Below are 22,311 nucleotides of genomic sequence, written 5' to 3'. Positions count from 1 at the left end.
TTATCACTTGAATCTGAGAGACGAGGGTGTGGAGGAATCTACCACAGGGATGTTCTTTCAAACCTCAAGGAAGTGCGCCTGTGGTGAGTCAGCCCATATACTTGGGAACCGCGAGCCGCTGCGAGCGGCCGCCGCGAGCCGCCGCGCGCGCCCCCGGTCCGGTTGAGCACCGCTGACGTTCCCAGTGGCCCGCACACAGCGAGTGGGGGTCGCCGGCCACCGGTGCCCGGAGCGCCCCATTCTCGCGCGTGCCTTGGGCATTCCACGTGCCCAGGGCGCCCTGTTGGCCCGCACACCCAGGGGCTCCATTATCCTGCACCTGGTGCGGTCCAGCCGCCAGCGGCGGGGCGAGCGGGAAAGGCTTGGGAGATTCTCTCCGTGGGCGGGGCACCTCACCCAGCCATTCAAGCTAACAATCAAGCGTTGGGGGAAGGGCGCGCGCAGGCAGCCTAAAATACCTTCGGAAGCACAGCTGCGACCCAATCACTGAAATTAGCTTAACCCATGAAATCTGCGCACCCTCGGTTCTAATTGATAAGATCTCTCTCAGTTCAGCGATCCAAGACAAGAGGCGTGATATTTTTTAGTGCCTCTCGCTAAAGGGGCGGGGGCAACTTCTGATTGATAGAGCCTCCATATTCAGGGATAAACGCTAACAAGAAGGACTTGGCAGATAATAAGGTCTATACTACACTAGTCGTAAGCAGAGACTAGTGCCTATTCTTCCCTGCAAAAACAGGCTACAAAGTGTGGAAAGCCTGGGTTGAGAGGTCGAAGTAAATGATAGGCGCTGAACAGTCACCTTGACAACAATTGACTCTCACCCCCGCCTGATTACACTGGAGGCCCTGACTGTCAGAGCCTTTCCCAAAGCCTTGCACTGAGTGGGGATAGAGTGGGGATTTCCCAGCTCTTTGAGCCTCTTACTCCCCAGGCAGAAGCAGTTGCAGCCTTATAGCTGGATCACCAGGCTGCTAATTCAGAAAGGGGGGACTAGGAGAGAGAATCCAGGAAAGCAAACTCTCTCATCGTTGGACCCTGCAAACGCCAACAAGCCTTTACCTCCAGCAAGACTAAAGCCAATTATATGACATTGCCATAGAATCCCATCAACTGCAAATCCCTACCTAAGAGTGACACAGGGGCAGAGCCTGGGGTACAGAGTCACCGACCAGGAAGAGGGAGAGAAAAGAAAAAGGAAGAAGTTAACCTCTCAAAATCAAGAAAAACCCACAGACTTTACAACTTGATCCACTAATTTTTTTTTTGTTGTTGTTGTTGTTTGTTTCTTCTATCTTATTACCTTTATTTCCTCCACCTCGGTCCTTCTATTCTCTGCCCATCTTATGCTTCCCCTTTCTTGAACTACACTACCCATGAGTGTTGCATTTTATTTTTCTTCTTCATCCTCACCCTCCTTTAGGGTTATACTCCAAAACACTTAACTCTCACTCTCTCCTCTTTTGTTTGTTTGTTTTTTTTTGTCTTGCTTTATTTTGTTTTTTTCTCTTCCTATTTTATTTCTTCCTTCGTTTTTCTCTTTTTCTTATTTTTTTCCTTTCTATTCGTTTTTTCTTTTCTCATTTTACTTTCCTCCCATATAATCCTCAATCACGAACAAATTAGTTAATTTGGGACTCAAGGCTTTTTTTTGGCTTTATTTCTCTTTTTTGCTTTTGTTTTTATTTTTTTTTCTTGTTTGTTTATTTTTGTGGCATTTTGGGTCCTCCCAACCCAAATTCTCCATTGTATTTAGTCTTCGCTCCATTTAATACAACAGATTTTTACTTATTATTTTTATTTTTTCTTCTTTATTATTCTTTTTTGGTCCTTTTTTCTGGTTCCCTCTTATCCCTCTCATTATATCTCTTAGTTGACCATCACTTACAAGCAAATCATCTTATGCTTGTCTAAGATTTTCTTCCTTTTTTTTTTTTTTTTTTTTTTGCATTTAGTAGGTCCCTACTCCCTTTTTTTTTGCCCCTTGAACTCTTCACCCCAAATCAGGCCCTCCATTATAGGCACAATATTTCCCTGAGGAGGAGAGAGGAGGGAAAGAGAAGAGAGAAAAAAAGGGGGAAATAATAAATTATTACTGTTTTTTTTTGTGGGGGTGTTTTACCTTTTTTTTTTTTTTTTTTTTTACTTTTTACTCTTTATTAATTCTAATTAGTGCTATCAATAAGACCACCCTCAGATGCCAATAAGAAAGAGGAAATCGAATATTATGGATACAAAAGAAAGAGAGGTAACACAAATAGATGTGGAAAAATCTATGGAGAAAAGACTTAACATATTGGAAGCCTTGGAGCTAAATGACAGAGAATTTAAAATAGAAATCTTAAAAATACTCAGAGATATACAAGAAAACACAGAAAGGCAATATAGGGAGATCAGAAAACAACTCAATGAACACAAAGAATATATTACTAAGGAAATTGAAACTATAAAAACAAATCAAACAGAAATGAAAAACTCAATTCACGAGCTGAAAAACGAGGTAACAAGCTTAGCTAACAGAACAGCCCAGATTGAAGATAGGATTAGTGAAATAGAAGACAAACAACTTGAGGCACAACAGAGAGAAGAAGAAAGAGACTCAAAAATAATAAAAAACGAGAAAGCCCTACAGGAATTGTCTGACTCCATCAGGAAGAATAACATAAGAATAATAGGTATATCAGAGGGAGAAGAGAAAGAAAATGGAATGGAGAATATACTCAAACAAATAATAGACGAGAACTTCCCAAGCCTGTGGAAGGAACTAAAGCCTCAAATTCAAGAAGCAAACAGAACACCAAGTTTTCTTAACCCCAACAAACCCACTCCAAGGCACATCATAATAAAGATGACACAAACCAATGACAAAAAAAAAATTCTCAAGGCAGCCAGGGAAAAGAAGAGTACAACATATAAAGGAAGGCCTATTAGATTATCATCAGATTTCTCAGCAGAAACTCTACAAGCTAGAAGAGAGTGGACCCCAATATTTAAAGCCCTGAAAGAGAGGAACTTTCAGCCAAGAATACTATACCCATCAAAGCTATCCTTCAAGTATGAAGGAGATATAAAAACATTCACAAATACAGAAAAGATGAGAGAATTTATCAACAGAAAGCCCCCACTCCAGGAAATACTAAGGGGGGTTTTCCAACCAGATTCAAAGAACAAAAGAAAACAACACCACAAGTAACAGCTCCACCAAGAACACAATAAAACCAAACTTAAACTGTGACAGCAAAGGAAAAAAAGGGGGGAGAGGATGGAGATTAACAGTAGCAAAGGATGATGAAGTGCAGAAATACTTATAAGATAGGGTACTACAATGAATATGGTAGGTACCCTTTTCATTACTTAATGGTAACCACCCTTAAAAAAACCACCACAAAAACACTTGACTTAAAAAAGGTAGCAACAGAGGAAAGAAGTATGGAACACAAACAAAAACAAATGATAGAAAAACAAAAGAGAAGAATCAAACTACATACAAAACTAACAGAAAGCAATTTATAAAATGGCAGTAGGGAACCCACAAGTGTCAATAATTACACTAAATGTAAAGGGATTAAACTTACCAATAAAAAGACACAGAGTAGCAGAATGGATTAAAAAAGAAAATCCAACTATATGCTGCCTACAAGAAACACATCTAAGCAACAAGGATAAAAACAAATTCAAAGTGAAAGGCTGGAAAACAATACTCCAAGCAAACAACACCCAAAAAAAAGCAGGTGTAGCAATACTCATATCTAATAATGCTGACTACAAGACAGAAAAAGTACTCAGAGACAAAAATGGTCATTTCATAATGATTAAGGGGAAGTTGAATCAAGAAGACATAACAATCCTTAATATATATGCACCAAACCAAGGAGCACCAAAATATATAAGACAGCTACTTATTGACCTTAAAACAAAAACTAACAAAAATACAATCATACTTGGAGACCTCAATACACCGCTGACGGCTCTAGATCGGTCATCCAAACAGAGAATCAATAAAGATATAGTGGCCTTAAACAAAATACTAGAACACCTGGATATGATAGACATCTACAGGACACTTCATCCCAAAGCGACAGAGTATACATTTTTCTCTAGTGTACATGGAACATTCTCAAGAATTGACCATATGTTGGGCCACAAAGACAATATCAGCAAATTTAGAAAAATTGAAATTGTACCAAGCATATTTTCTGATCATAAAGCCTTGAAACTAGAATTCAACTGCAAAAAAGAGGGGGAAAAACCCACAAAAATGTGGAAACTAAACAACATACTTCTAAAAAATGAATGGGTCAAAGAAGAAATAAGCGCAGAAATCAAAAGATATATACAGACAAATGAAAATGAAAATACGACATATCAGAATCTCTGGGATGCAGCAAAAGCAGTAATAAGAGGAAAGTTCATATCACTTCAGGCCTATATGAACAAACAAGAGAGAGCCGAAGTAAACCACTTAACTTCACACCTTAAGGAACTAGAAAAAGAAGAACAAAGACAACCCAAAACCAGCCGAAGAAAGGAGATAATAAAAATCAGAGCAGAAATAAATGAAATAGAGAACAGAAAAACTATAGAAAAAATCAATAAAACACGGAGCTGGTTCTTTGAAAAGATCAACAAAATTGACAAACCCTTGGCAAGACTCACCAAGGAAAAAAGACACAGGACTCAAATAAATAAAATCCAAAATGAAAGAGGAGAGATCACCACAGACATCATAGATATACAAAGAATTATTGTAGAATACTATGAAAAATTATATGCCACCAAATACAACAATCTAGAAGAAATGGATAAATTCCTAGAACAATACAACCTTCCTAGACTAAGTCATGAAGAAGCAGAAAGCCTAAACAGACCAATCAGCAGGGAGGAAATAGAAAAAACTATTAAAAATCTCCCCAAAAATAAAAGTCCAGGCCCAGACGGTTATACTAGTGAATTCTATCAAACATTCAAAGAAGACTTGGTTCCTATTCTACTCAAAGTCTTCCAAAAAATTGAAGAAGAAGCAATACTTCCAAACACATTTTATGAGGCCAACATAACCCTCATACCAAAACCTGGCAAGGATGGCACAAAGAAAGAAAACTACAGACCAATATCTCTAATGAATACAGATGCTAAAATACTAAACAAAATACTGACAAACCGAATACAACAACATATTAAAAAAATAATACATCACGATCAAGTGGGATTCATCCCAGAATCTCAAGGATGGTTCAACATACGCAAAACGGTTAACGTAATACACCGTATCAACAAAACAAAGAACAAAAACCACATGATCTTATCAATAGATGCAGAAAAGGCTTTTGATAAAATACAACACAATTTTATGTTTAAGACTCTCAACAAAATGGGTATAGAAGGAAAATATCTCAACATGATAAAGGCCATATATGATAAACCATCAGCCAACATCCTATTAAACGGCATAAAACTGAGGACTTTCTACCTTAAATCAGGAACAAGACAGGGTTGTCCACTCTCTCCACTCTTATTCAACGTGGTGCTAGAAGTTCTGGCCAGAGCAATCAGACAAGACAAAGAAATAAAAGGCATCCATATCGGAAAAGAAGAAGTAAAGCTATCACTTTTTGCTGATGATATGATCCTATACATCGAAAACCCGAAGGACTCCACAAAAAGATTATTAGAAACAATAAACCAATACAGTAAGGTCGCAGGATACAAAATTAACATACAAAAGTCCATAGCCTTTCTATATGCCAACAATGAAATATTAGAAAACGAACTCAAAAAAATAATCCCCTTCACGATTGCAACAAAAAAAATAAAATACCTAGGAATAAACATAACAAAGAACGTAAAGGACCTATATAATGAAAATTACAAAGCATTGTTAAGGGAAATCGAAAAAGATACAATGAGATGGAAAAATATTCCCTGTTCTTGGATAGGAAGAATAAATATAATCAAAATGGCCATATTACCCAAAGCAATATACAAATTTAATGCAATTCCCATCAAAATCCCTATGAGATTTTTTAAAGAAATGGAACAAAAAATCATCAGATTTATATGGAACTATAAAAAACCCCGAATAGCCAAAACAATCCTAAGGAAAAAGAATGAAGCTGGGGGCATTACAATACCTGACTTTAAACTATATTATAGGGCCACGATAATCAAAACAGCATGGTATTGGCAAAAAAATAGACACTCAGACCAATGGAACAGAATAGAAAGCCCAGAAATAAAACCACATATATATGGTCAAATAATCTTTGATAAAGGGGCCAACAACATACAATGGAGAAAAGAAAGCCTCTTCAACAAATGGTGTTGGGGAAACGGGAAAGCCACATGCAAAAGAATGAAACTCGACTACAGCCTGTCCCCATGTACTAAAATTAATTCAAAATGGATCAAAGACCTAAATATAAGACCTGAAACAATAAAGTACATAGAAGAAGATATAGGTACTAAAATCATGGACCTGGGTTTTAAAGAACATTTTATGAACTTGACTCCAATGGCAAGAGAAGTGAAGGCAAAGATAAATGAATGGGACTACATCAGAATTAAAAGTTTTTGCTCAGCAAGAGAAACTGATATCAAAATAAACAGACAGCCAACTATGTGGGAACTGATATTTTCAAACGACAGCTCAGATAAGGGCCTAATATCCAAAATTTACAAAGAACTCATAAAACTCAACAACAAACAAACAATCCAATAAAAAAATGGGAAGAGGACATGAACAGACACTTCTCCCAGGAAGAGATACAAATGGCCAACAGATATATGAAAAGATGCTCAGCTTCATTAGTTATTAGAGAAATGCAAATCAAAACTACAATGAGATACCACCTCACTCCTGTTAGATTAGCTATTATCAACAAGACGGGAAATAGCAAATGTTGGAGAGGCTGTGGAGAAAAAGGAACCCTCATTCACTGTTGGTGGGACTGTAAAGTAGTACAACCATTATGGAGGAAAGTATGGTGGTTCCTCAAAAAACTGCAAATAGAACTACCTTATGACCCAGCAATCCCTCTACTGGGTATATACCCCAAAACCTCAGAAACATTGATACGTGAAGACACATGTAGCCCCATGTTCATTGCAGCACTGTTCACAGTGGCCAAGACATGGAAACAACCAAAAAGCCCTTCAATAGAAGACTGGATAAAGAAGATGTGGCACATATACACTATGGAATACTACTCAGCCATAAGAAATGATGACATCGGATCATTTACAGCAAAATGGTGGGATCTTGATAACATTATAAGGAGTGAAATAAGTAAATCAGAAAAAAACAAGAACTACATGATTCCATACATTGGTGGAACATAAAAATGAGACTAAGAGACATGGACAAGAGTGTGGTGGTTACCAAGGGTGGGGGGGGAGGGAGGACATGGGAGGGAGGGAGGGAGAGAGTTAGGGGGAGGGGGAGGGGCACAGAGAACTAGATAGAGGGTGGCGGAGGACAATCTGATTTTGGGCGAGGGGTTTGCAACATAATTTGATGACAAAATAACCTAGACATGTTTTCTTTGAATATATGTACCCTGATTTATTAATGTCATCCCATTACCATTAATAAAAATTTATTAAAAAAAAAAAAAAAAAAGACCTTAATCATTGTAAAAAAAAATAGAAGACTGGATAAAGAAGATGTGGCACATATACACTATGGTATACTACTCAGCCATAAGAAATGATGACATCGGATCATTTACAACAAAATGGTAGGATCTTGATAACATTATACGGAGTGAAATAAGTAAATCAGAAAAAAACAAGAACTACATGATTCCATACATTGGTGGGACATAAAAACGAGACCAAGAGACATGGACAAGAGTGTGGTGGTAATGGGGGAGGGGCACAAAGAAAACTAGATAAAAGGTGACGAAGGATAATCTGACTTTGGGTGATGGATATGCAATATAATTGAATGACAAGATAACCTGGACATGTTTTCTTTGAATATATATACCCTGATTTATTGATGTCACCCCATTAAAATTAATTTAAAAATTTTAAAAAATGGGGAGTGATTAAGAAGGGATGAAAAGAAAGGAAAACTTAGAGCTGAATAAAAATTTGTAAGGGAAGTGGAAAAGATCATAAAGGTAGGCTCAGAAAATGAAATCAATGACGTTATAAACCATTTTGAACATACACTCAGAGGACAAAGAAAACAGATAAAAATTTATGAACAAAAATTAAAAATACAAAGGAATGATAAAAGATACAAAAAGGGATCTGAAATGAGGATGCTAAAAATTAGAACATAAACAATTCAATTCAATACCAACATCGAATAAGTGGTTCTGGAAAGTAATAGACAGATCTGGGTCAGAAATAAAAATGTGAGATTTTCTAATACAGGGCTGGGTAAAAGTAGGTTTACAGTGGCTCATATGAAAAAGATATGCCAGCTATGATTATTATAATAGTTTTATTAACATAAAAGAATGTCACAATGACACAGGAAACCTACTTTTTTGCCTAGCCCTGTGTATGGTATTTGAAGCCAGGGAGCTTGATGATGAGCTCATTTAGCAAGTATAAATATAGAAGAAAAATGGTGAAGAACTGAACCTAGGACACTCTGATGAAATACAGAATCCTGACAGACAAGGACTCAGCTCAGAGGGCACTAAAACGGAGCACCCAGTCAGTTAGGTAGAAAACCACCAGATGCTTCTAGTACAATGGAAGCACAGAAAAGAGAATTTCAGGAAGAAGAAAAACTCCAAATTTGAGGGTGATGACCAAGACAATGACACAGGAAGCCCCTCTTCCCATAGACTCACTGACACCATTACAATGAAAGATGTCCAGAAACCAGCTAACTAACCCCTACACATCTCTGGGGGGTAACCTTATAAGCAGAGATAAATATCTGACACATTTTAATGAGAAAATACATTATAAGTTGTATCTGTTCTTAATTTTAGAATAATAATGGAAAATATACTGAAAACATATAAATGCAACTAATTACTCTTTCAATTCATATATTCTCGGCTAACACCAACATCACACATCCTTTAGTAAGTACAGTATTATAAGTTACAGGCTACTGTTACATTGTAGTGGAACAGTTTTTAAAATTACTCTCACAAGAAAACTTTTCAGAAGTACAAATCTGTTTTCTAAACAGAATAAAATTTCTTATCAAGGTAACCCTGTAAAGATATTTTCATTCACTTATTAAGGATAAAAATCTTTGCAAGTTTCCTTTTAGCTTCTTTCTAGATAGTTCCTTAATTCACATTTTTCCCATTTTAAAGTATGTATCACCATAAATTCCTTGAGATGCTTTAAACAACTTTACAAACAAAATGACCAAGCCACAGTTCCTCACTTTGGCTATAGATAAAACTAAATTTAGAATTATATTATTCAGCTACACTTTAAATTTCCTACACAAGATTGATTTATCCTAGCTTTCCCTTTCTACCAGAATTCAAAATTCAAGCTCCTGGGTAAACTGCAAGGTTATCTGCTTTTAATGCAATTCATCCAAATTTTTACAGTAAGCAATGTTCTATTAAAAAACAAACCTAATCAAAATGTAGTCTACTTCTTTGAATTATCACAAGATTGTTTAGTATTCAATTTAAGTCTTCCTTTAAGATTAGTTTCTAGCAAATAAAAGTACAAAAACATTGTCATTATAACTTTGCAGTTTTATTATCTTTAAGGCATTCCTATTTGAGGATTAATCTCTCTTCCTACCAATATAACAGCAAACAAGCTACCAAAGATAAATGAAGGAGATTTAAAAGAGCCTCATATGAAAGATTTTCCACTCATGTTTAAAAATATAACTTCTTTAGAAATATAACTTTAGGGGTAAATAATCTGTTTTCTACTGTAATGGAAAGTTATAAACACTATGTATACTGAACAAGAAAAAAAAAACTTTCAAAAGCTTATGATAGTTCTCTGGAAAAATAATACCTCAAAACTATTTTATTTTATTTAATTTATTGATTTTTAGAGAGAGAAGAATGGGGGGAGGAAGAAGGAGGGAGGGAGGGAAAGAGAGAGAGACATTGACTCACTATTCCACTTATTCATGCCATCATTGGTTGATTCTTGTATGTTCCCTGACTGGCTTCTGAACAGGTCAAATAAAAATATAATTCAAGAACATTCTGAATTACCCAGGAAACATCAAGAACTTGCTTCTAAAAAATTCTATTTGCAAGTGAAATTGTATTTATAAAGGCAATGGTATATGAACACATGACTACACATTTTCAAACAATAAAAAACAGCCCCCAATAACAGAAATCTTTACTGAGGAAGCAATATGAAAAAAGAAAACAAGAATATGTTAAAAATAAGCCCTTAAAAATTTTTTATTTTTTGTTTTTTTATTAAATTTAATACAGTGACATTGATAAATCAGGGTACATATGTTGAGAGAAAATATCTCTAGATTATTTTGACATTTGATTGTGCTGTATACCCCTCCCGCAAAGTTAAATTGTCTTCTGTCACCTTCTATCTGGTTTTCTTTGTGCCCCTCCCCTCCCCTAACCCCTCTCTCCTTCTTCACCCCATCCCCCCTCCCCCAACCCCCCCCGCCCCTGTTGCCATCACATTCTTGTTCATGTCTCTGAGTCTCATTTTTATGTCCCTTCTATGTATGGATTCATCTCAGTTTTTTTTCTGATTTACTTATTTCACTCCGTATAATGTTGTCAAGGTCCATCCATGTTATTGTAAATGATCCGATGTCATCATTTCTTATAAGCCCTTAAAAATTTTTAACACTATTTCCTTACTTGTAACACTTGCTCGTTTATAATCACCAGTTCACCAACTAGCAGGTCCATGAGTCAGATACTCATGTCTTAGATCCCCTAAACAAATAAAGTTAACATAATGACTGCGTTTGCAGACCTGGATGTTCAATACTGCACCTTGGTGAAGTTCAAGTGAGGAAAGGCCTCCATTAACATCTTCCCTTTGGTCCCAAGCCACCGAGTAATCGAACGTATTTTACTTAACACAACATAAAAATTGGAGGGAGGTGTATATCTAACATAAACGTGTGTATGTGTTTAAAAAAGAAACATAATAAAAATGTCCTTGGCAGCACTCTTAATAATAACCCCAAACTAGAAACAGCCCAAATAGATCATGACAGTAGAATGGATAAATACACTGTGGGGTGTTCACTTTAAAGTGCTGTTCAGTAAATGAGAATGAGTGAACTACAATGTTATGTAACAATATATCTCACAAACCTAAATGCAGAGCAAAAGCACTCACTGCTATCTTGCCCCATCGAGTCCTGAATCATGAACTGCATGACCAAGGGGTTGAGAGCAGCAGTGAGAAAGGATAGGATTCTCAGGAGGGTGTTAAAGGGACACAGATCCTGCTCCTACATCATGGACATCACCAAGAAGCCTGCCCATGAGCTGCTGGGCCCCCAACAGATCCACAGCCATCCCTCGCACCTTGTGTGCCTTTCCCACATACACCCCAACCTGTGGGGGGCTCACTGTGTGTATCCCAGGGGTGGCACCTGGAGTGAGCTTTGGAAGCTGGCTAGGGAGAGCACACAGAAAACCTGCCCAAACCTGAGGGCCCGGGAGAGACCACAAACTTGAGTGTTAGCACCACTTTTGTTAAAACAAAAAAGAGACTGTCAGTACTTGACCTGATATGTTACAGGATCAAGAAAAGGCATACAAGCTTAAGAATTCAGCCACAAGGGAAGGATAAAACGTGGAGCAATTGTATCCCAGAATGTCTGGGAATGCCTCACAATAACTAGCAGGGCTAGCAAAAGAGTAACAAGCAATATTCTTATTGGAAGAGATTCAAACTAAATATGATTATTCTCCTCATTTTACAGATATAAAGACTGAATCACAGAGGAGTAAAGCACCAGCCCAAGGTCACACAACTAGTCATCTGAGCTGGAATTTGGATCCACGACAGCTGGGTTCAGAGTCCACACTCTTTTTCTTTTTTTAAACTTTGCAGGTGTTATTTAATAGCACAGTTCATTTATGGTAGGACGTTTTAACTGATTTTCTGTCTCAATGTGACTTCTGTAAATCCTTAGTGGTAAGACTTCATTTCAGGTAGTCTTCAGTGGGTTATTCAGGTTGGCTGTTCTATAATTTAGCTGTAATTCTAGTTTGGACCTGGGAGGAGGTTAGTGTGTCTTCCACCCACTCTGTTGACATCTTGGGTCCCCTTTAGGAGTCCATGTTCTTAACCTACATGAAACTCAAATGCCTCGCAGAACCGTCTGAAAACTGAGAACTTAAATACAGAAATAATTTCATTTCTGGCACAATATCCACTTTCCTGTACAAGTTGATGTTATATTTTAGTTTCAATTATATGTCATTTGTTTATACTATAAGCCATTTCAGTCTGCATTAGAAATAAAAACATATTTTACTTGTCATTTTTTATATATTTTAAATACAGGAACTATTATGAAATAGTGAAGGAGCTGCAAAGTACAGCATAAGGAATAGAATTAATGATATTGTGATAACTATGTACAGTGCCCAGTGGGTATTAAAATATTAGGGGGAACACTTTGTAAAGTATATGATCGTCTACCACTATGTTGTACACATGAAACTAATAAGTATAATATTGAATTATAAAATAAATTCAATAAAATAAAATATTAAAAAACCTAATCATAACTCAAAACCTAATAGAAAAAAAAAGAAAAAGGAAAAGAAATACAGGAACTATTTCCTTACTAAAATAAACTGTAATAGGAATTACTATTATTTCTTATATTCATCAATTATTTAAATGATATAATCCTGAAAGTACTTCAAACTTACAGTGCTTTTTGGAGTCACCATTTTAAAAAGTCAGTAGCATTCTAAAGAGTTTTAGACAGAACTCCCATACATATATATGCATATACAGCAACTACAACCAAAAGAATGTTTTAGTTCAAGAAGGGCTTACTTCCTGTGGGTCATTTATAAATAACCACATCATCTAAAGATCTACAGTAGATGTTCTAGTGGAATTTCTACTACATATTTTCAATATCAACTGAGAAACAGCAAGCTTAGTAGTGTCGGGGTAGAAATTTTGAAAACATTTACAATTTGACAATGCAAAAAGTTAAGAGGATTTTGAAAATAGTATCAATCAAATAGATGACTTTGGAATGTTTCACTGAATACTTTAAAAGGAATAAACCAAATCTATACATTCTAAATCTATAATGTATAGATTTTAACTCCTCCAAAAAATATATAAACTTCAAAGACTTACACCAAATTATTTTGTTATATATGGTCATTTCCCATTCATAAGTCTATATGTTTTCCATATACTTTAATTTCTTTGACAAATGAAAAATGAACATATACAATTCAAAGCATTTATAGTTACAATATCAGATAAACTTTAGTTACTGGAAGTTAATAAAAAGGATCTACAGTAGCAGCACCCCCTACAACCCAAGAATATTTTCCTTTGGAAAAACAGCCAGCTTGTGCTATTTACTGCGAAATTTGGACCACAAAATAACTCAACTCTGCTTTCAGACCAGATTAACCTGCAGTCCAGGTGTGATATTATTAGAATCATAAATTTAGTCAAAATAAAGACATCACTGACATAAGGAATGGGAAGAATAGATCTATAGGAAAATTTTATTAAAAATCTAAAATAGCTTTTTTAACTCTGAGTAAAATTTGGTATTTTGGTAAAAACCTTTAAAGCTGTAAAGAGTGTTACTTGGCTCAGTAAATGATTATATTGTATATGGAAAACTATGGAGGCTTCAAGGTTCTTTCATAAGCAATTAGTGAACATTAAAAGATACTACACTGTTTTACACAAACTCCCAATACCCCACTGAAAAAATGTTTCTGAATTCCAGCTGCACTTATTGTCAACAACTGAATACCTAGTACTCTAAGTATTTCAAATGCCTGATCTAGACTATAAAATCTTAACAGCATTAGGTCTTGAGCTATATAGCTTCTAAGCCTTCTATTTCTTTTATTATGATACTGTAACATATAGACATTGTAAATACTAAACAAATATTTGTTGATTTACTCACTTAAAGGTATTATCTCTTCCTTCAGAGATATAAAATGCAAATCAACAAGCCAATTAAAAATGTATAAAATTACAAAAGAACAGAGACAAAGTAGAACCAAAGTGAAACAAAAGTGCAACATACTGGGTAAATGAACAAAGTTGTCAGTGAACATTTTAAGGAGGAAAAAGTGAATGAATAAGGAATAAAGGAGGGCAACCCATCTGTAAGGAAAGCAAGAATGCCCTCGTTCTGTCATTATTTAAGTTAGAGTATGAAATACAGTTAATACCATAAAGTTTAATGAATGTTATAGTTCCCTCCTGACTTCATCTAATTCACAGGTGGCGATGTGAACAATAGCAATGAGTCCCTGTGTAGATAAACTGATAGCCCATGATGCCCGGTACATAAATTATTGTAAGACGTTCTATTCAGCAACTCAGCCAATCCACTGCAACAAAAAGTGAGGGAGAGGGAATGGTTATGCAATCTTTCCAGAAAAAAACTTGATACTAAGTTTGTTTGATCCTGGGTCTTCTTTTTGGCCTTTCTGTAAGTGATTCTTACACTTACAGAAGTGTAAGTGGGATGCAGGAAGAATGAGTTAGATGATTCCTTGGAGTTAGCCAGATACACTGAGTTCCAGTAAGCTTTCCTTCTTAACTCACTTACGTGGGTCAGGTACTCTGTGAACCTTTCCTGCACTAGAGTTCTTAGTACTCTGCCATATAATTGCCAAAGTTCTTTAGTATCTTTCCACCCAGACTATAAGGTTCGGGAAGGGACTACACATTGCCTGAGACATGGTGGGAACTCATTATTTGTGGAAAAAAATCTATATTTTCCTCCTAAAAACTGCCAGATAAATCTAGTGATAAAGTAGGATCTAATCAACTTAGTGAACAAATAACAAAGACAAGTAAAATCTAATATTTGAATGTGCATGTTTAAATTTTATATCATGAGGCAAAACCTTTCCTAAACAATGCCTGTGTAAGTAGTTCATTTTCAAATATAACTGAAAGATTTCATTACTCACATTTCTCCAAAAAATCTATAGAGGAATTTCTAAATGTTCTAAGACCTAAATCTTACTGTTTTTTTTTTTATCTGTTTTCATTTAAGAAGAAAAAGCCTCTGAAACTACTACATTCTATTTTCTTACAATCCTATCACTTAAAAACAGCTGGACTGATTTTTTCTTTAAAAAAATGACTGGAGGCCCTGGCCGGTTGGCTCAGTGGTAGAGTATCAGCCTGGCGTGTGGGAGTCCCAGGTTCAATTCCCGGCCAGGGCACACAGGAGAAGCATCCATCTGCTTCTCCACCCCTCCCCCTCTCCTTCCTCTGTCTCTCTCTTCCCCTCCCACAGCCAAGGCTTCATTGGAGCAAAGTTTGCCCGGGCGCTGAGGATGGCTCTGTGGCCTCTGCCTCAGGCACTAGAATGGCTCTGATTGTGGCAAAGCGACGCCCCAGATGGGCAGAGCATCGCCCCCTGGTGGTCATGCCGGGTGGATCCCGGTCGGGCGCATGTGGGAGTCTGTCTGACTGCCTGCCTCCCCATTTCCAACTTCAGAAAAATACAAAAAAAAAAAATGACTGCCTGGCAATGAAATTCTGAAAATAGAGATTCATGACAGAAAGTGGCTCAAACTAAACCATAGCAGATTTATTATAAAAATATGATTTTTAGGTTCTGGCTACTTAAGTTGGCTCACAATTTAGAATAAGAGTATTTTTTAAATTAAATACGTTACAATTTTACTCACTTCAAAGCTTCTTCAAATTTATGGATTTTCTTTTGAGTGTCTTCTTTTTCTTTATCAAGTTCACTCTTCAAGTCATGAACCTGCCATGACAAAACATGTAAAATTTATCAGAGAAGTTTGCTCAAGGGAGAAATACAACCAATGAAACAGCAACCTGAAATCCACTTTAAATATAAAATTAGACTTAAATATTTCAAGATAGAGACATAGTTAACCATACCATTTACCATATAATTATTTCAATACTCTACTTCCAATGCCAGTTTGCTGGTCAAAGTTAGTAATCTACCTGGTATGTGGGTTCCCTGGAAAATAAACTGATAACATAAAAATCTCAAAAAGGGAGGAATTGCTTGGATTTTTTTAAATTACATATTAGCCAAAGGAAAGAAACCTCATGAGCATCAGAATACAATAAGTAATGTGTCTGTATTCCCAAACACATACAAATTATGATGGAATAGTCCTCTTCCACTGCTGGGAATGATTGGTATAACTGTTTTACAGTTTGCTGAATTTAGGAGGAAGTCCCCCCACCATGAGTATCTGTTTCCTAAATGTGGCATCCTTTGAGTAGGTGGGATGGCAGCGTGAGTGACAACAACAAATGAAAATTTGACTTCACAGAAGACTCTTCAAACGTAAATGCAGATAAGCATTCCCAGTGTGGGAATAAAGCATTCCCTGGATCTAAAACCAGGGAAAGGGAACTTTGGTACCGCTGACTGAAAGGGGGGAGTACAGCAGCAGCCCCAGTTCTCACTGCACGGCCAATGGCCATTGAGAGTACAGAGCCAGCTTGGCGGGGGGGGGGGGGGGGGGCAAAATTCAAGTCACTCAGTTGTGGAGAGGGTACACCAAGCAGCTACATACCTGCTAGCAACCCAGGTGAGCCTAAAAGTGCCACTGCTGGTACAGGGGATAGGAGAGGGACAAGAACAAAACCAACAACACACACAATCACAAACCTTCCAAAACACTGAGTCACTGCTACCCAAAAATACCTGTAGTTAGCTATTTATAATAATTTGGATGAAGATCTAGTTAACTCAAAAACCCTATATTTTTTTCCTTTTTCCTTTTATAATCTTTTTGTATTTTTCCCTTGGTGTTTTAGTAACATATATACATACATACATACTTACATACATACATATATACATACATACATACATACATAAAATGGCTACTTGTGGACAGAAAGAAATGAGGAAATTTTCCAGAAGAATATCAAAAGGCTTCTACAGGTTGCTATGACAGCAATCACCAAGGTGAGAAAAAAAACTGAGAAATAGAGAGAACATGTCAGATAGTGGGAAGAGTGGACCATGGGGAGAATTAGGAGACAGGAGCTCCTCTTCCATATTTTAAATGGTAAAATTAGAATACCTCATAAATACTTACCTTATTAGGGGGGAGAAAGCAACTAACTTGTATCGCAAATTTTTGCCATTATATTCTAAACACTTTACATGGGAAAGGGAGCAGTTCTATTGTCCAAAATTCTTTCGGGTTCAAGTTTGAAATTGCTGTCTTACTTATGGTGGACCCTAGTATGTGTTACAGTGCTTGGTACACAGTAAGCTTGCTAAATTGGAGCAAACACTTCACTACAGCCACAGAAGCACCATGCCAACACTGCTCCGGTTTCTTGACTGTATAGAATAAAAGAATGAAAGTCTCAAAATGAAATTCAGATATGAAGTAATAATGAACATTTTGGAAACATGTTTTTATATCAGTAAAATCCTTTCTTGAAATAAATTCCTAAGTAAAAATTCAAATACCAACTTAAATAAAGACACAAAGAAAAGCAAATCTGTTTGAGTGGAAGGTTGAGGAATGAAAGTGAGAAGGCAGTTAATTTTAGAAACTAGTACCAGCATAGCTAATGTCACACCTGTGACTTTTCCAGGAGTGCCACCTCTGTTAATTAATTTTAATTCTCCTGTAAATATCACACAGATTTGGCTTCAGACCCAAGTTATAAATTTTCTTTTTTAATAAGACAGACTGTTTGATTTGTTATCTCTAATATTCTTATTTATGTAATTTCTTGTTATGTTTCCTAGTTTTTATGTTCCTTATGAATACGGCTTTTTTTGTTTTTGTTCCAAAGTCCTCCATGTTCTGATAAATTGAGAAAGACAGTTTTTAATTTCACCAGTGATACTATAAAGATTTCATAGTTATTTTAACCTAGATTTTTCTACCATTTAGCAATAAAAAATGAACTTCAATGTTCTCATTTAGAAAAAAGCTTAGCATACGTGTTCTTCTTCTCACCCATGTTGGTTTTCTTTTACATAAAATAATCTGGGAATGTGACCCATAGAGCTGTTTTAACACTGTTTTAACTTTACATCCCATCTCTTGAGAATTTTCTTCTTTGACACTTGCATTGTTTTGTATCACGTACAATATTAAAGTCATCACTGTTTTAATTTTGGCATTCACCACTGCTTTTTCTCTTGGGTATTTTCTGTTGTTTTGTTTTGCTTTTTCTGCTTATCTTTAAGTTGTTTCAAGTATATCATCCAAAAATTTTATTTTCAAAAGAACATCCAAGTGATCGATCTTTGAAGCTCTGCAATGCCAAGAATGTCATTTTATAGCCTTCAACACAAAAGAATGTGTCTGCATAAGATTCTTGAGTCACAACATGTGCAGCTAAAAACAAACCATATGTCATTCTGTTTTTTGGAAATTTAGATTTGAAATAAAGGACTAAAGTCAGCTGACTTTTGCTGTCCTCACATGCTTGTCTGGGTACTTATAAGACGAAATTTTGTACTGCAATTCAAATGCATTTCAATCTTTTTATTGATTTTTATCTGATACAGGGTAGATCTATAAAATTTGCCTACACAGACCTTCAGAAAAGTTTTCTCATGTCTTTTTTAGTTCATTTATTCTAAGTCCCACTTCAGAAATATCAATTGTTGTACACTGGTTTTCTATTTCTCTGCCTTAAATCCTATCTTCTTTCTCAAAATTTTTTCTTTACCCTTTTCCTTTGCAGTTCAAAAAATTACGGTTTATCCTTAATATGACTGCCATGATTCTCTACTCTCGTTCCACCCTAACCCACTCCTGTGTGGGCTGCGAATCTCTTCTTGTGTTTTAGGTCCCCACAGCCCTTCGTCATTTTCTTGCCTGATGAAAACTGTCCCTCTGTCCCAGACATCGTATTTTCTGGTATCCCACTGATGAATCTCTTGATGTTTTCTTCTGGAATAGCACATTTTCAGAAAAACTCCTTTCTCCAAGTATAATGCTCTCATTCCTTGGTCCCATTTTGACATTTTTCTCCTACTCCATTCTTGAAGAGTATATTATCTGTTAAGATTTAGTGCTTGACAAAAAGTACAAGGGGTGTGACCTTATTTCTATCCTATGTCTCCCAGCATGGCTCCTCAGAGCTGCAGTTTAAGTCTGGTTCCCAGGAAATCCCCAGGAGGGGCTGGAGACTCCTACTGGGAGGAGCCCCCCCACACACACCCCAGGGCCTGCTTCTTAGGCGTGGGCAGTCCATTTCCTACAGGGAAAGCTAACCAGGAGCCACTGTCAGAGTTCTGACTAGTCACCAGGATTTCACATATGCCTCCCGGGGGCTGTGCTACCAGGGGCTTCCCCTGTGTTTGCTGCTCAGTTGTTTTCTGGGACTCAGAACTCTGCTGGCAAAGCAAGTACTGTATAATTGAGATTAACCCCTTTAAGTGAAAACTTCAAAAACTTAAACATTTTTGAGAGAAATCTAACTTTAATGGTGATTATGAATGTCAGCTCTGGAGACAGACTCCATGGGCTCGTCTCCACCCTTCATAGTAATTTACACACTCAGTTGCCTCATCCGAAAAATGGGGATAACATTGAGTAAATACAAAAGTTGTGATGAGTTAGTAAGTTATAATTATATTGGGAACATAATAAATGCTCAACAACTGTTAAAAAATTATTATCATTAACCTCTCAGATTAAATATTCTATACACAAACATTTTCTTGAAAACTCAAGGTCATTACGAACACCCAAAATCACAGTATGCCACAATGCAGTAATTCCCTTAGACGAACCAGCTGCCCTTTCAGAAAATGGCTCCTGAATTGCTAAGAAGCTGGAGTTCTTGCAAGTGCCCTTTATCATTCACAGTTCACTCTTAACCTCTGTCAAGTTTACAGCGGCCACTTCTGATGCTTGGTGAGTGTGCTAACCCAAGCACTTTGACCTCATTTATGTTTTTGAAACTATTAGAACCATTTCTATCGCAGAAATGGAACTATCTGAATGGAAGAATAAGACTTCCCTCTGATCTCAACATGAATGTTTCAAAGCACAGACGTTTGAGCTGGGGCTCCTTACAGCAAGAAGCTGTTACTCATTTATTTTTATATCCCCAGCACCCGGCCCAATCAGTACTTGATTCACTAGAACAGCAAATAACTGCTGTTCTGGGTTGGATGGTTGGTTTCTTCTTAACTGAATATATTTGTGATGGATACTTAAGGGCCTTTTGAGGTTATATTTCTGGTTTTTACCTATGTTTCAGATAGTTGTGGGTGACAGAGATGATGCTGTCCTTTTTAAGGTACTAACGGCAGTGGGGAATAAGGCTTGAATTAATTTGCTTGTAACCCTTTCCCTACTATATATTAATACCAAATATGAATTTTAATAATAGAAATAATGATAAACCAGAAAGTCAAGATACAGCATATATTCTCAAACATGAGATTGTTGTAATATGTTTTAAATAACTTAAGGTTTAAGTATCCATGAACACATTTATTGAACATTTACTATATGTATATGTACTCTTTTTCATCCTAAGACTTTAAGTGAGAAGGCAGTGAGCACTGGTGTAGAGAGGAAAAGGTTCTGCTATGCACAAGGACATGGGGACCTGCGGCAAACACCACAGCACAGCAGAGCGCTGAGCCGTGCTGACCCCCACACACCGACTAGCTGGGTGACCGCACTGCTCCAACCTCTGCTTCCCAACACGAAAAATGGGAGACTAGGCTGCAGGACTGCTACAAAGTGTTTCATAGCACAAATGCATTTTTAAAGACAAACCTCAAGGTACGTGTACTCTTAAAGAAAATCATGCCAGTAGTAGTTAGAAAATACTACATAAGATATTATGCATAAAGCTGTGGAAATTTTAAATTATTTTAACCTAATTAAAAGGATTATATATGAATGCTAAGCATGAAATAACTATTTTTAGTGGTTCTGAATTCCAACAGTCTTTGTATCTCATTCCTTAGAGAGATACATCAGGATTATTGTAAGTAGATATTTCAATTGTAGCACATTCTTGAATATGTATGCTTAACAACTGCCCCCAACTCCTTTTGGTAAACACCACAATCTCTTGCTCTCTGGTGCCTGTTTGGAAAACAGCAACAGGTTATTTGTAGGAAGCAGGTGTTTCCTTGCTAGTAAAATCATTTAGCCTAACCATTTCCTGATTTAACAGATTAGGATACTTCATCAAACAATGACATTTAGTTTTACTACCTATTATTTGTTTGATGTTCAAAGATCTTAAGAGAAGGCAATGGCCACTAGAGATCAATAAAGACCATTAGATAATGTGTGTGCTTAAATTAGGGACAGCGTCTGATGCTCTTTCTCTTACCTCAAAGACAAGTGAGAATCTCTCATGCTGGCATGAGGAAATAATGTCACTCAGATGGCATTTCCTCCTCCTGAATATTCAGACCAAGTTTTATACCCAAAGCTATTGAATGCACACACCTGTCACACCTGTAACACTGTCTAACCCACAAAAGCCCTGCACATCCCATTTCACTATCCAGTTACACACTCCAGGGTGATGGAAGATTTATGTCAGCTCTTTGAGCAGTCAAAAGGGATATTCCCTGAGGGGGGTACAAGACATCAAATCTTCAAGGACTGAGATCACAGCAGGATTAATAAAGAAAGAAGAACAGATAGATGCCAATTTAAAACAGGGAGATTATGGAATTAATTGTAAAACAAAGAGTGACATGCTGAGTAATATTTTCTTCTACTATAAATAATGTGGAAACATAGGCAATATGCACAAATATGCTTCTTTTTCACTTAAAAGTTGCTATTAATTTGGACATGTCCTATTTACACTGAAAACAATCAACACAGGTTAACTAGTTCCGTTATTAAACAGCTAGGCTGATGGATAGCTCAGGGGAAGGGCAAAGCTGTAGTTCTGATGCCTCACAGAAAGGATTTAGGTCTGCTCCCTGAAGTGAAATAGACTAGGAATGGTGGGAAGGCTAAGTGGTAAGGATGAACTGAGCTCTAACATTCTGTTCCTTGTCTGTGTCCACCAGGCAGAGGCGCTGATGCAGTAACCTCAGCTCACCTGGTGGGTAAGAGAGATACCGAACAAAGGTAGGAGTAGGAGAAAGACCCTTTCCAGCTCCATCTCTCCAGCTAACAGTCCTCAGTAGGACTTAACACAGTTGGG

The 22,311-nt window shown here is 36.8% G+C and overlaps 1 protein-coding gene across 4 annotated transcripts in view; it reads right to left on the bottom strand.

The window, feature by feature from the left end:
• Positions 1-22,311, bottom strand: part of CEP112 (centrosomal protein 112) — a 471,596-nt gene that overhangs the window by 316,176 nt on the left and 133,109 nt on the right. For all 4 annotated transcript variants that reach the window (XM_066235884.1, XM_066235886.1, XM_066235887.1 and 1 more), the window contains exon 17: positions 15,834-15,913. In XM_066235884.1, the coding sequence (XP_066091981.1) occupies positions 15,834-15,913 (80 nt within the window). The remainder of the gene's footprint in view (positions 1-15,833; positions 15,914-22,311) is intronic.

This window comes from Saccopteryx bilineata, chromosome 6, assembly GCF_036850765.1.
Source record: "Saccopteryx bilineata isolate mSacBil1 chromosome 6, mSacBil1_pri_phased_curated, whole genome shotgun sequence".
Classification (NCBI taxonomy): domain Eukaryota; kingdom Metazoa; phylum Chordata; class Mammalia; order Chiroptera; family Emballonuridae; genus Saccopteryx; species Saccopteryx bilineata.
Note: the sequence above shows the minus strand (reverse complement) of the source record. Positions and strands in the feature narration are given on the sequence as shown.